General features: G+C 38.5%; 1 protein-coding gene across 9 annotated transcripts in view; it reads left to right on the forward strand.

Moving 5' to 3' along the window:
- The window catches only part of tns1a (tensin 1a), a 129,680-nt gene that overhangs the window by 108,783 nt on the left and 6,133 nt on the right, over nt 1-14,764 (forward strand). For 8 of the 9 annotated variants that reach the window (XM_082136684.1, XM_082136685.1, XM_082136687.1 and 5 more), the window contains 6 exons: nt 8,031-9,560; nt 10,761-10,838; nt 11,387-11,574; nt 11,736-11,811; nt 12,793-12,876; nt 14,014-14,161. In XM_082136684.1, coding sequence (XP_081992810.1) covers nt 8,031-9,560; nt 10,761-10,838; nt 11,387-11,574; nt 11,736-11,811; nt 12,793-12,876; nt 14,014-14,161 — 2,104 coding nt within the window. The remainder of the gene's footprint in view (nt 1-8,030; nt 9,561-10,760; nt 10,839-11,386; nt 11,575-11,735; nt 11,812-12,792; nt 12,877-14,013; nt 14,162-14,764) is intronic. The other variant, XM_082136686.1, reaches the window with a different exon arrangement.

Consider the following 14,764-nt stretch of genomic DNA (forward strand, 5'->3'; position numbering starts at 1 on the left):
TTTATGTAGTTCTTATATTGAATCATCATTGCCATATTAACTTGTATAAATCCAAAATCTGAGATCACATTGAATGGGTTACACAGAACAATTTAGAATTTTAAAGCTTTTAAAATAAAGAAAAATGATGATGGTAAAATCAAGTGAAATATATAACACTTTTACAATAAGGTTTCATTTGTTAACATTCATTACATTTGTGAACAGTCAATACTTCTAAAGCATTTATTAAATTTAGTTAATGTTAATTTTAACGTCTACTAATACATTATTAAGATTAAATGTTGTATTTTTTAACATTAGTTTATGCACTCTGAACTAACGTGAACATGAATATTTTATTAACTGCCATAAACAAAGACTAATAAATGTTGTAAGAATGTATTATTCATTGTTAGTTCATGTTAGTTATTGCATCAATAATGTTAAAGGGGTCCTATTATGCCCTTTACAAATTCTTCATTTTGTTTTTGGGGTGTACTAGAATATGGTTTCATGCTTGATTGTTCAAAAAACACATTATATTTCACATATTTTACATTAATACAGCTCCCCAATCTGGTTGAACGCATCGTTTTCAATGAAGCCCCTCCTTCCGAATTGTGCTGTGATTGGTTAGCTGGCTCAGTGTGTTGTGATTGGCAGCTCTTAGCGCGTGTTGTGGAAATGTCACGCTCCTTTATAACTGCAAGCTCTACTCAAATATAAATATTAATGATGGCATCAATTTCAAACCATTTAGAACCCGATTCAGACCCCGATTCAGACCCTGACAATGTTAATGAACAAGAGGACTGTGTAGAACGGATTTTAAGCACAGACTTTGCAAGCACATATTTCCCAGAACGTTTCAAAGTGGTAAGTTTTTTTATTTAATTTTTTTTATCTTATAGATATGATGTTATCCACCATTTAATCACATAAACTATGGTAATACAAACAGTAATCGATCACAAAATCATGGATAATTTTCCTAAAGCCGGGTGCACACCGATTGGTGCTTGTCAGACTGTACGAACATGATCATCGCTGTAAGCCATGTCACACTGTAAGATTTCAGTTGTCATTAATGTCAGACTGTACGACAGTCAAGACGTGTTAAAAATGGACGCACGCAAGAAAACTTGTCCGGAGTTTTACATCATCAATCAATGACACGTTCGGTGATGTGAGCTGCATTATATGCGGCATAGAATTATGGTGGCTTCAAAGAAATCTCTAATGTTAATTTTGGTCACGCCTTGTCTTGAAAAACGAAGACAATTTGATGGTCGTCTTAGGAGAAGCCACACTGCAGGACTGTGAGTCAAATCTTCTGACGCTGCCAGAATTTCATCGGAGATAAAACGGTAATTAATCGGCTGTGGGTGAACATGTCAAACTAACGTTCAAAGACTTCAGATTTTAGCCTAGGATCAGAGGATTCTTTTAGGATTTGCTAAATTTGTCTCAGACGACCAAATCGTGGCTAAAATCGCACAGTGTGCACCCGGCTTAAGGGGCGGTGAACAGTCTTACAAAAGCAAGACCTTACAAAAGCTAAAGTAAACACTACATCAATACTGTAATGTTAGTTAGCAGGCTAGCAAAGGCATAGCTTTTTCCCTTCATTTACATCATAGCTATCGTAGCAACTACATAAAGCCTATAATTGAAACTCACAATAGAACTACAAATAATAAGACATAATTACAAGTTATGATCCATAAACAAGATTGTCCCGACAAAATGGGAATGGCTACGTCTTTCAGGAGAAGCTTTTGTGCATATAGCCTGCATTGTTCTCTCTTCTGGAAGCCGTTTTCCATCAAATGTGCAGCGCACAGACAAACATTGAGGTTATAATGTTCAGGAACAGTGTTAAAAATATATTTTAAGTTAACCTCTTTAAGTTCGTCAGCCTTAGGACGAACTTTTTCCGGGGTGGAAAAAAACAGCAACAACTCTTCCTCTTCTCTAAAGCACCCCAACATGGCCTCACCATGTTGTCATTTTTATGTAAATGTATATAAATTTTAGGGTTTGTGATGTCACCAATCTGGGAAGAAGTTCGTTGTAGCCCTACCAGCCGTTTGTTGTAACCCTTACTAAGCGATTTCTGTAAAAGAAAATATCTCCCTTTGCATGGAACTTTGAGCGTCATAACTTTGCAGATGTTGTTTATGCTCAAACAGTACCATTACACTCTAACTAAAGTTAAAAAAGTGAAATCATAATCAAGGACCCCTTTAACAAATGAGACCTTATTGTAAAGTGTTACAGAAATATGTAATAATTTAATAACTAGAAAATCATTTCTCTGTCACTTATCAAATGTAACCAAATGTAATTTGCACAAGACATCTTTGCTTCCACTTAAGGCCACAATTTGCTGTTTTGAATATTCTCTAATCATACTGGGACTATCAGGTGTAGCATTAACTTAGCTGTAGCATTAGCTGTAGCAAGTGTGTGTAGCATTAGCTGTAGCAAGTGTGTGTGCATGGTGTAGCAAAACAAAATTTTTTGGAACCCAAACTAATAGGCTGGACACTATTTAGGAGGCTTTAGCTCCTCAATATCTCAGTCAGCTACCCTTAAAATATTTAATTAAGCAGAGCAAACTGAACCCTGCTGAAAATTTGACTGGCCCCATTCAGTGCCCCAATCCTATAAAATTGTGTGTAACGTGAAGCCAAATGATCCTCTGGCCAAACACTCCAAAATCAGAAGAAAATAAACATAGATTTGTGATCTCATTTTACATTCTATCTGAGTGTTTTCTTATTTTATTTAAAAATATATATAATGTGAGCAAGATTCTACCTCTACTTAAGATTCTAATGAAATCTTACATTTGAGGCAAGAAATGCAACTAGCAAATAATTTGAATGGTGTTTTATCTCTCTCTCTATCGTGTGTGTGTGTGTGTGTGTGTGTGTGTGTGTGTGTGTGTGTGTGTGTGTGTGTGTGTGTGTGTGTGTGTGTGTGTGTGTGTGTGTGTGTGTGTGTGTGTGTGTGTGAGAGAGATGATAGGATGTTATGCTCAACATGAATGAGCTGTGCTCTCTCACTGAACAGTAGCTGGATCGCTATGTGACTTCATGTTGCATATAAACAGTCCACCCCCTGCCAACACCCCACCCCCCGCCAACACCCCACCCCCCTTTTTTTTACTGGATCATGATGCCTCTTATGCTTTCACATGTCACTGCCATTTTTGTCAGCTTACCAATGGGCCAATTTATTTCTGTAAAATTCCCGCCCATGTATCCCCCATGTATGTATGTCAGTCAGTCTGTCTGTCTGTCAGCCATTCTATATAGCTGTCTACATGTCTGCTTTCCACCTCATATTCTTTTTTCAACCTCTCCCTGCTGTCTGTCTGCCATGTGTCTGTCACCTCTCATACCCTGACCTTACTTTTTTTTTTCTCTCTCTCTCTCTCTTTGTATATACTTTTGTTATTTATTAGAATGTTCTTATAATTTCCTCTCTATTTATACATTTGGCCAGTATAACAAGATTATAGATTGTTGCACTGAAGTTGCCCTCTGCCTCTTCTCTCTCTTGACCAATACTCTGGCATTATTTACCCATGATATCATTCCCTTGGCCCTATCCTACTGGCATGGCTGTTGCTAGACAGACTGAGTAAGACTTGGCCATCATTATGCCAAGCAAGTTTGTGCATATGTTCGGAACCCCAAACAACAATCATTCACTAGTTACGCAAAACTACTTAGGTATAAGTTACCAGGGGCCAGTTGCATAAACATAGCCATTGAGTTTTTCTTAGACTGTGTCTTAAGAACTAATTTGACCAACTAGCAGTTAGTTAGTTAGTTAGTTAGTTAGTTAGTTAGTTAGTTAGTTAGTTAATCAGTCTTACTTTTCAGTGTCAAATTAGACCAATCTACGTTTTTACATAACTGACATAAAAAAGACACAGAATACAGTGGTGATTGGGCAATTGTGGAATCTTATAAATATTATAGTTGCTGTCTCATTTCCCTTGTCAAACCTGCAACTTTGGCTCAAGTTTTTTTTTTTACATAATTTCCTTTCAGTGTTATTGCATTTCAAAAGTTTGTACAATTTACAGTGGCAATTGTTTATACTGCACAGTAACACTGTACTGCTGAAAACTGTTCTTAGGTCAGTGTTTATGTACAGTAGCATACTAGCCATTAAGAACAACAGCAGCCAATTCAAAGTGCTGTACAATTTAAAAAGTATTAAAGGGGTGGTTGATTATGATTTCACTTTTCTAACTTTAGTTAGTGTGTAATGTTGCTGTTTGAGCATAAGCAACATCTGCAAAGTTACAACGCTCAAAGTTTAAAGCAAAGGAAGATATTTGCTTTTAAAGAAATCGTTTTTTAGGGACTACAACAAACGGCTGGTAGGGACTACACGACATTCCTCCCTAGTGACATCACTAACCCTAACATTTGCATAAACCCCGCCCCCGGGAACACGTAGTCCATGTTGAGAAGAGGAAGAGTTGTTGTAGTACAGCTCATTTGTGAGTCTGCTCAAGCTGTCGCATCCGTCTTTTCACATGCAATACAGTACGTAACACAAATGCAATAGCATGTCACTCTGTAGGCATCTTACAACAGTTCCCACACGAGCGATTTATAGATTATCATTAAAGAAAATGCTAATCAATGACTTGAAGATAGTTAACTCCACATCAGGAACATAAATTCATCAACTAACCATTCAGAAACGTCCTGTTGCATTCTACATGTTGTCACTTCTTCTTGAGTCTCTCCATCATTGTCCGACTCCAGTTTAAACATAAAAGGCAGAACAGTTTCTGACATGTGATTGCTTGTCTGTGAGGTAATTGGAGCTGCTAACACACAAGCTCTTGAAGCTCCGCCCTCTTTGCCGGGAGCAGCAGCTCATTTACATTTAAAGGGACACACGAAACAACACGTTTTTACTGACCCTCAAAAAGGGACCACTTTAAAGCTACACTGTGTGATATTTTCCCCCATCTAGCGGTGAAATTGTATATGACTACCCAGTGTATATTAGTTTCTGTTCCTTTCAATTTCGATGGCGTTTTAACTCCTACGGTGGCCGTATTATTTCAAGATTAACATGGCTTTCAGTTCGACTTCGTCCAATTGCGCCTTTAAAACTATCACCTGTGATCCGTTGCAGCACAGATTTATGTTACAAGGTAAACAATACTTTTTCACCATTGACGCGAGGAAAAGTAACGCAAGTTATACTAGAGGTCGTTCTGGCGTTATGCACAACCATGCTATGGTTAGACAAGCAACTATAAAACGTAGAATTTACACAAATAGGCTGGATTACCTCTCGAGAGGAAAGCAGGCAACATCGGAGTCCGTTTTAAAATCTTTGCTCCTCGAGCTCTTTCCATCTGGGAAAAGTTACTCCAGTATTGACTTTGGTCTTGCTGATTTGCCTGTCGCGTTGACGTTTTAATTCTCTCTTTCGCTTCCTTGGTGACTCTGCTACATGTCCTCGAAAATAGGCGTGATCCTCCATCAGCAATCTTTCAAATCTGCCGGCAGTCGCGAGTAATCTCCCCCTCGCATTCGTCTCTGTGTCACTGAGTGTAAAGCGCGAAAGGCAAAGCTTGAATTTACAGGTATGTCCCTCTTTGGCTAATGTAGTTTCAAGATGGAGGGGCAACATGGCGACCGGCATTCAAACCCCTCACCCGTATGTACTTTCAATGGCAGATTATAAACTTACGATAATACTTTATTAATTGAAAGAAGTAAATATACATTAATGAGCACATATCTTTTTTAAAGAACTAAGTGTTTTTTGCTAAGAATCAACAAAAAAAATTACACAGTGTAGCTTTAACTAATTTAATTATCTGTGGGGTATTTTGAGCTAAAACTTCACATACACACTCTGGGGACAACAGAGACTTATTTTACATATTGTAAAACTGGTTAGGTCTGTGAGGTGGAGCTGAGAATCATCAGTATAGCAGTAATATTAGATTTGCATATGTGGAAGATTGAAGCCAGAGGGAGCCGAGCATGTAACGGGCAACAGAGCCCTAAAGTGGATCCCTAGGTATTGTCACATGTGACAGGCACAGTTAATGAGGAAAAAATTGTGATACTAACAACAAATGTCCTCTACAGCCTATACCAGCCAGACAGTGAAAGACACTTGACTGAAAACCTGCATCATTCTAGCTGTTAGGATGGATTTCAAATGACTAAAAATCAACATTGCCAGCTACAGCCTATATCAGCCAGACAACAAAGGAATTAAATGATTACTATCTGCATATCTCTCAATTTAAAGGGATAGTTCACCCACAAATTTAAATTAGCCCATGATTTACTTACCCTCAAGCCATATTAAAAAATGTCCTGGCTCTTCCAAGCTTTATAATCGGACTGAATGGGTATATTTTTTTGAAAGTCCATCAAAGCGCATCCATCTATCATAAAAGTGCTCCACACGGCTCTGGTGAGTCAATAAAGTCCTTCTGAAGTGAAGCGTTTGTGTAAGAAAAATATCCATATTTAAAACTTTTTCGACTAAAATAACTAGCTTCCGGCAGACGTCCGGTATGTAATGCAATGCTATGTTTCCTGTTCAGCCACCTGTGTCATGCATTAGAAGTTTGCGACCAATGTACTATTTTCTGTTGGGAAATATGACAATTATACCTGCTGGGTAAAAGGTTATGGCATCATTCTGTTGTTGAGCAAAATCAGGTGGCAGGGTTGGTGTCATTGCCCCAGAGACAAGGTGTGTCAAAAACTCAAATAACTTGACCTCACAAAGCCTTTAACCTGTATCTGTGATGGCCAATTAACTTTTTCTTCTCTCATCTTTGAACATTAAAGGTGTGATGATGCTAAAACTGACCTGCTTTTGGATGCATTACCATATAGGCAGCCATCCATAGAGGTTCATGTCTGATGTGGGGATCACTGATTACTGTGTATGATATATGCAAATAGCTGAAGAGACTCAAACAGAAGATGTTCTAAATCTTCTAAATGTGATATTGTGCAAGGTACAGAATAAAATTGTAATTGTTGTTCACTGAAAATCTTCCCCTTTGCTCTGGCTCTCCAATCTCAATATGCTTTTTTAAACTTGCTGTGTCATGATTGGCCACATGACACATCAAACCAAAGGTCAACGTCAAACCTTGTATTGTATGTTGAAGACTAGGGATGTGCCCGTAGCTGAATGCTATGTTCGGAAAGGAAATTACACATTCTGCGGAGCCCCTAAACAGGCCATGGTGATGGAAAAAATATGAGATTGGAGGAAAAAATATATTTCAATGTTTTTGCATTCTCTCACAATTATATAGTTGGGTAATTAGATTGTGTATATATTTTGCGGGCATCAGGGAGCCGCTATCAATATGTGGGGTATTAAAAAATTGCTTTCGAAATTCGCTATCACACGTACTCTGTGTATAGGGAGCAGCGGTACTGACCACACATTTTACAGGATAAGATATTTGTCAATGAAGCCCAGGATCTGGTGTTCACCAAATCCTTGGACATACTCCTATCAGTCATCTCTCCTTACTGTCTTCACATGATAAGTGAAATCTGATGTACTGTAATGTAACCGACTACTGCAGCAAGCCTAACCATGTCTCTTTAGGGGCTCTGCTGAATGTATTTTTTTTCATTTTTTTGTGCCTTTTAGAATTCTGATTTAAGCTTTGGGCATATCCTTATTAAAGACACTACTTTTTAAATTGAACTTGAGCGCAAGTGACATTTGAGAGCTCAGGTGGAGGGTAAGATTTTCAGATAATAATGGATTCAATTTGATATTTTTGGCCTCCATTGTCAAAGCTATCATTTGACTTCAGAAGAGAAACTGTCCAGAATAGTGGATGTGTCATTTGTACTAAGATGTATAGGTTCAATGACGTTACAAAAGGGTGAGCAAATGATGGAAAAGGTTAATTTTTGAGTGATCTAGTACAGAAAATACGATTTTGAATGTAGAAAACTAACAAATTGAGTTTATTAATGCTATTTTTATAACCTCTCTTTCAGACGTTGCTCATTCTCAAGGTCCAGTAAACAGCAGCCTTTACGTCCAGGTTCAGAAGAAAGACTCTCTTGAGGGTATTGTGTCTGCCAGTGGGGCTTATTCAACTGACCGTGCTCCTCCTGTAGTTGAACACGCCCTTCCTCTTCCAGTGGCCAACCATCCACTACCAGCTGCAGATCACGCCCTTTCTGTCAGCAGTGACTCAGGCAACTCCACTGCTTCTGTTAAGACAGACCGCACAGATGATGCTCAACAGTCTTTATCATGCTCAGGGCCTGTGAGCCAAGTTCCTCCTGAGACTGCAATTAGCCCTTGTGAGAACCGAGAGTTGGAACAGCTTCTGAGTGGTTCTGAGGGACCACCACATCTCTCTCATCAGAATTTCCTCTCTTTTGCCAACACAAGCCCAGGGGGTGGTGTGCGGCACCTTGTGCCTGCCCAGGTCCACGTTAACGGACAAGCAGGTGCTGAGCGTGAAACTGATATTATTGACGACGAGTTACCGGAAAGCCAGGTTGGAGATAACAGTGCAGGCAGTCTTGGCACACTGTCCTCCTTTGAGGGTCAAGATACACCAGCTGACAGAAAAGCAGTCACTGAATCCACCGTAGTAGAAGTAGACGGACAACGTGGTACTTTCCTAGAGCGAAGGCCTAAAAAGGAGATGCCTGTACACCAGCTTCGAGGGTCTTCATCAGCACATGGACTGATAGACTACAGTGGGCAGAACGAAGGAATGTATCGCTCGCAGTCATATGGTGGCCTGGTGCTGGATGGAGGACCTCGGTACATGCCACAAGCTCCTGAACGTAATACCAGCAGCCGAGAGGCAGTGCAGCGAGGGCTCAGTGCTTGGCATCAATATGGTCTTGTGGATGACCCCTTCTTTGGCTCGAATGGTACCCTGCCACACTTCCCAACTCGTGGAGGAGGATCACAGCAGGATGTAGAACAGTCTATAGATGCCCTAAATATGCTCATGCTTGACTTGGAGCCTTCACATACACCAGTTCCCAAATCTCAGAGTGCTCCACCTGGTGAGAACATCTCAGCTTTCCAACCACCTTTTGCCCAGACACTAGCCAGACCTTCTTACCAGGCTGACCAGGCCATCTATAGCGTCACTGGTGGCCCACCTCTCTCTTCTTCTGCCAGTTTTGGCCAGTCCTCACAAAGATCATCACCTGCTTACCCCATGACTCCACTATCTGAAAATCATCAAAGGGGTTTTCAGTCCCCTCAGGCCCATTCACCAATCTATCAGCAAGATCCCTACAGTATCCATGGAGGTTCAGTTACAACACCATCCCCAACTTTACCCCTCCCATCTCCAATCAAGCCCCAGTATGTCTACCCAGGAGCTAGCGAGGTGTCTTACTCTCCAGATCTTCAGGGCACAATCCCAGGCCCTCAGAGAAGCTACAGCACATCGTCATCACCACTTCCCCCTGTTACCCTTGTAAAAGAGCCTGAGCCAAAGTCTGAGGAAGAGATGCTAAACATTGAGGGTCTTGTGGCCCAACGTGTGGCAGGTGAGGAAGATGGAAACACTTTGGTCTGAATACATGATTTTTGATGTGTATGCAAGATGTATGAAATTTTGAAGAAAAAAAATCTATAAATCATCTATTGATTATGTAATACATTTTCTTGGTTTTACCTCTGTAGTTTAGAGAAAACAAGAATAAAAATTGACAAATTTAGCTGAAGCTGGCTCACAATTATGGTTCATTATCAAAGTTTGTAATTACAACTTGATGGATAATCAGGAAATGATTCTACTTAGCCTCAGCGCTGACATCATTTTAACATCATGAGACTATATCTTAGTCTTCTCCTGTTTTCATATAACTCTTCATAATATGGACAAGTTATTTCACTCACTGAAATAGAGTGCATGATCTAATATTGAATCATATTTGACAAAAAAAAATAATACACCAAGCACTGGTAAGCCATAAAACTGTCATCAAGTTCTCTCGTCTCCTGATTTAGTCCTATAGGAGTTAGACCAAACATATAAACATTGGAAAAGTTCCCTGAAAGGTATGTCCCACTGCATGGATACAAAATGAACACATGTTCTAATACTGAACTATAAAGTTGACTTGCACACTAAAGAATGACGAAAGGAGATTATAGATGTGTCATCATTTCTCATGTGGATGAAAAGTATTCCTGGCAGACAATCACACTGTTCACATCAACACTGTGTTCTGTGTAGGAGTGAATAGCTGCATAGATGTAAGTCACCAGCTACCAAAATAGACCCATACCATGCTGTGCTTCAGCTACTGTACCATGCATTCTCTGGCTTGAACAACAGACTTTTGAATTTACAGGACAATACATAGTAGCACCACCTTCTGGCAATTCATTGAATTGCTGGGAAGAGCTCACTGAAGCAAACTTATTCTAAGGAGGCTGTTGTGTCTCTTGTGCCGCTCAGTGCTATAGCAGGCCACTATATCGCTTTGGTTACTTAATTATTTAGTCACATATGTAAATCCACATACAATTACAAAAACAGATTCTAGTAATATAGCGTTGTACTTTAATTAAATATGACAAGGTCCAGAAATTAGGGTTCAGCTTCACCATTTATTCATTTTTCTTGTTGTTCACCCTTCTGTCTGTCTCTACTCTGGCATATGGACCACCCCTCACACCACTGATACCCCACCTGCACTCTCCTCTTCTTCTTCTTCAACCCACTCCATTCCTCCACCCAGAGTACAACGCTCGCATCCGGGGCATCTCCAAGAGCATGTCCATCCGGTCCGAACATCATCGTTCCTATTCCTTCTCTGGTTTGTCCCCTCTCACGATCCTCCACCTCTCACTCTGTTCCCTACTCCCTTCTATTCTCTCTTTTTAAATCTCTGTCATCTTACTTGCCTCATATTATTTCTGTTTTTTATCACTGGAATGCTTGGGTAAAGATGAATGCAAATTTAAATATGATTTCATATCAAAACCAGGTCAAAGTTTAAATTCAACATGGCTGCTCCACTTTTACTGAAATGGCCATAACTTTTGAATGCAACCAGCTATTATCACAAATGTTGGTACACAATATGTAAGGCTCGGATCTAAGGAGCGTTCAGTCATCAAAAACATTGCATCCAGAGGCCACTGAAAAATGTAGGGCCTGGTCTATCTTAGTAAAATGGCTGTAATTTGTGATATTAGAAACAAAATACACATTTAATAGATATTTTGCAAAATACAGTAAAGTAAGGAATATTTATGGCCTGTATATTTTCACCTGCATCAGCAAAAAAGTTAAAATTAGACCCTGGTTGCACATGATCTGCATTTGTTTAAAGAACTAAGAACACTCTTCCATGTTCTTTAGGATCCCATTCACGTACAGTAACCCCAGATGAAGCCATGCCAACTATACGCCGACGAACCACCAGTGAGAGCCAGTACCTCAGTAGCCAAAATGACAGTGCAGCCCTCGGGGTGTGTTCTCCATTGAAACCTGTGTCTCCAGAGTTTGTCAACACAATTGCAATGAACCCAGGTGGACAACCCAAGGAGGTATATAATTTAACAATTTTAACATTTTATTTATCATATGTTTTAAATAAGTTATTGCACATTTGTTTTACTTCTCTCAGTTGTATTACCGTACATAGCACAATAGATTATTATTGTGACAGATTGAAAAAAAAAAAGTTCATCCTATGTTTCCCTTTCAGAAGCCTGTGCATAGTTACAGGGAGGCCTTTGAGGTGATGGAATCAGTTCCTTTTAGTCCTACCCGCAATAGTGGTGGTGAGACATATCTCCTGTCCTGACCCCTACCTTTCCTGTGTCGCCAAAAACCTTACCACATTCTCTTTTAACATGTAATTTTAGCCTTCCTGCAGAAATCATGATTCATATTAAACAATAAACAAAATAAATGTATATAATGGACAGTTAAAATTCTGTCATGACTTTAGATGAGAAAAGTAAAGGTAAATGTGAAGGTGATGTCTTTAATATAACAATTGCATTTTTACTTTCATGATATTTGTATTAATTGTATACCACTTACATAATGTGAAAACCATTGAATACTTCCATTCCATCATAATATTAATTCCTCTGTTGAAAAATGTTTTGGATGGACTAAGCACATATGGATGTTATGGCTTTCAAATACCAAACAATTATGAAAATATTCTTGGAAAGAATTTGCATTGAATACTGAACTTACATAGAATTGCTAAATCTGTTGTGACAAGGGAGGCTGCATGTGAAAAACTGTTCTGTGGCAAGGTTAGGCTAAATGCTGAATGCTTAAATGCATTTTACCCTGACCTATTTATTTGTTTATTTATTTATTTATCAGCATGTTAAAAGGTGTGAGAAGCGGTCCATGCATAACGCGAGGTTTGATACTATATGTATCAGTACAATAGTAACTGATTTTGTTGTTGTAACTACCTCTGAAATTAGCTATACTTTCCATATGTATATTGTGAGTAGTTTAGCTCCTTCACACAAATCTAATGATTTAAGGGAAGCCTATTATAAAACTTAAAGTTACTTATATTTTTCCCTTTCAACACTTGTATATCCCTGCTTGACTCGTGTCTTGCTTTTGGCTTCTGAGTTTGGAGTTCATTTGCATGAATCAATGGCACCTCCTTACTGCTTAAATTATTGCCATTATTTACCTCAAATATGTATAACATTTTTGAGATGGACAGCTTAAGCCTGACAATCAAAGTCTTTTTTCCCTGCCTTTCTCCCCTTTTGTTTAAATAGGTCATTCTGGGCAGGCCACTCTGCCAGCCACAGGCCTGAAGGCCCAGAACCCTGCAGAAGCTCTGGTACAACAAAGCAGCTCAGGTGAGTTCCTATAAAACCAGTATAGTCCACTGTAACATCCACTTTTCTTTAATGTGATGTATTATGGAAATAATATATATATATATATATATATATATAATACAATATAATATAATATAATACAATTTTATATTTTCCAATTTTGTAATAATGTATTAAGTGCATTGCTTGTTTTATTAATCATTACATCAGAAATACCCCTCTGCCCCACACCTCTCATCTATCTGCAGTGCTTATTTCTGTCACTGCCTTCCTGCTTTGCATTCTCACCACATTCACACTGTTAATATTCTCTTCCCCTTATAACCCCCCATAAATAAATAAAAAGTCACTACTCCTCTTTCTCTTTTTGTGTCTGACGCTGTCAGATTCTGATTATAGTGATGGTATGGAAGGTAAGACTATTTTGACAGTGGGAACCCATACAATGACATTATGTCATTATGCTCAAGAATGCTACACGTTCCCTCCTGCACACATTCACTCCTGTTAACTTCTGAAAACCATTTTTGTTTATGTTTATGTGGGTTCTATTTAAATGGTATTTCAGTATTATAGTGTAAACATATTTTGACAAAGGGCTCTGCTCGGTGACTCTGAAAGTTTTTTTCCCAATACAATTCAAATAATAAATAAATATGCTCAAACACCTTTCTTTTATCCTAATAAGGCAGCATAAAGTGTAACAAAAAGAAAAATACATATTTAATTATCCAACCTGCTCCCACTCACCTGTCTGAATCATGTTCAGGTGTGTTTGATTAGAGTTAAACTCTTCTGGACCGTTGCTCTCCAGGAGCAGGGTCGGCTACCCCAGATTTATACAATGTCCTGAGCATGCTCAAAGTCCCTTTCAAGGAAAGTCTGTTCACTCTGTGGCCATATTTGCAAAGTCTCCGGGCAGCTATTTTGGTCATCCAAGACCAAGTCCTAATACAATATTACCCATCGTTCTATCTGCCATTTTGAATTTTAAAAACCAACTGTTTTGAACTCATCCTAGAGCTTTAATTACATACTGCCCAAATTTGTGTCATATAATGTTGAGACAGTGCCAGTAAAAGTTATTCACAGATATATATTGTTTTTCGTATTCCCAAGTTATATTTCTTGTTTATGTTTTTGTTTTTCTTATAGAGCCACATTGTTTCATGGGAACAGGAGTCCGAGGAGGAGGATTGATTTCTCCATTGCAGCACCCATACTCCTCTGCTTTTGAAAGACCAGTTCCTCCTGCCCATACTTTCAACCCACCTCAGCCAGTTAACAAATCTTGTTCTGATGGGTAAGTGTTGTTATCTGACCACCGTCCCATTTTCAAATCCAAAATATGGTAAAACATTAGAATTATGGTCTGTCATAGGAAGCACTGCAGGACAAATGGGTAGTGCTACATTAACACTTCAGCTAATACTATTAACTAATATGGAAACAAGATTAACTAATCAGTAAATAATAACACATTTATGACTGAGATAATTCCTTATTAGATAATCAATACTGAATAAGATTAGCCTTATTAAGAACTATTAACTATGAAAAATCATAAAGAATTACCATTAATTACTAATCACAACATGACCATGTGCCTGAGATGTGAGCAAATTTGTCTTTTTTACTCTGAACATGGTGCTAAAATGCATCTCGAATTACATAGTTCCTCAAGAACTACACTACAAAAATATGTGTCCTCATTGCTACATTAACACTTCAGCTAATACTATTAACTAATATGGAAACAAGATGAACTAATCAGTAAGTAATAACACATTTATGACTGAGATAATTCCTTATTAGATAATCAATAACTACTGAATAAGATTAGCCTTATTAAGAACTATTAACTATGACAAATCATAAAGAATTACCATTAATTACTAATCACAAC

The sequence above is a fragment of the Leuciscus leuciscus genome, assembly GCF_965113295.1.
Source record: "Leuciscus leuciscus genome assembly, chromosome: 14".
NCBI lineage: Eukaryota > Metazoa > Chordata > Actinopteri > Cypriniformes > Leuciscidae > Leuciscus > Leuciscus leuciscus.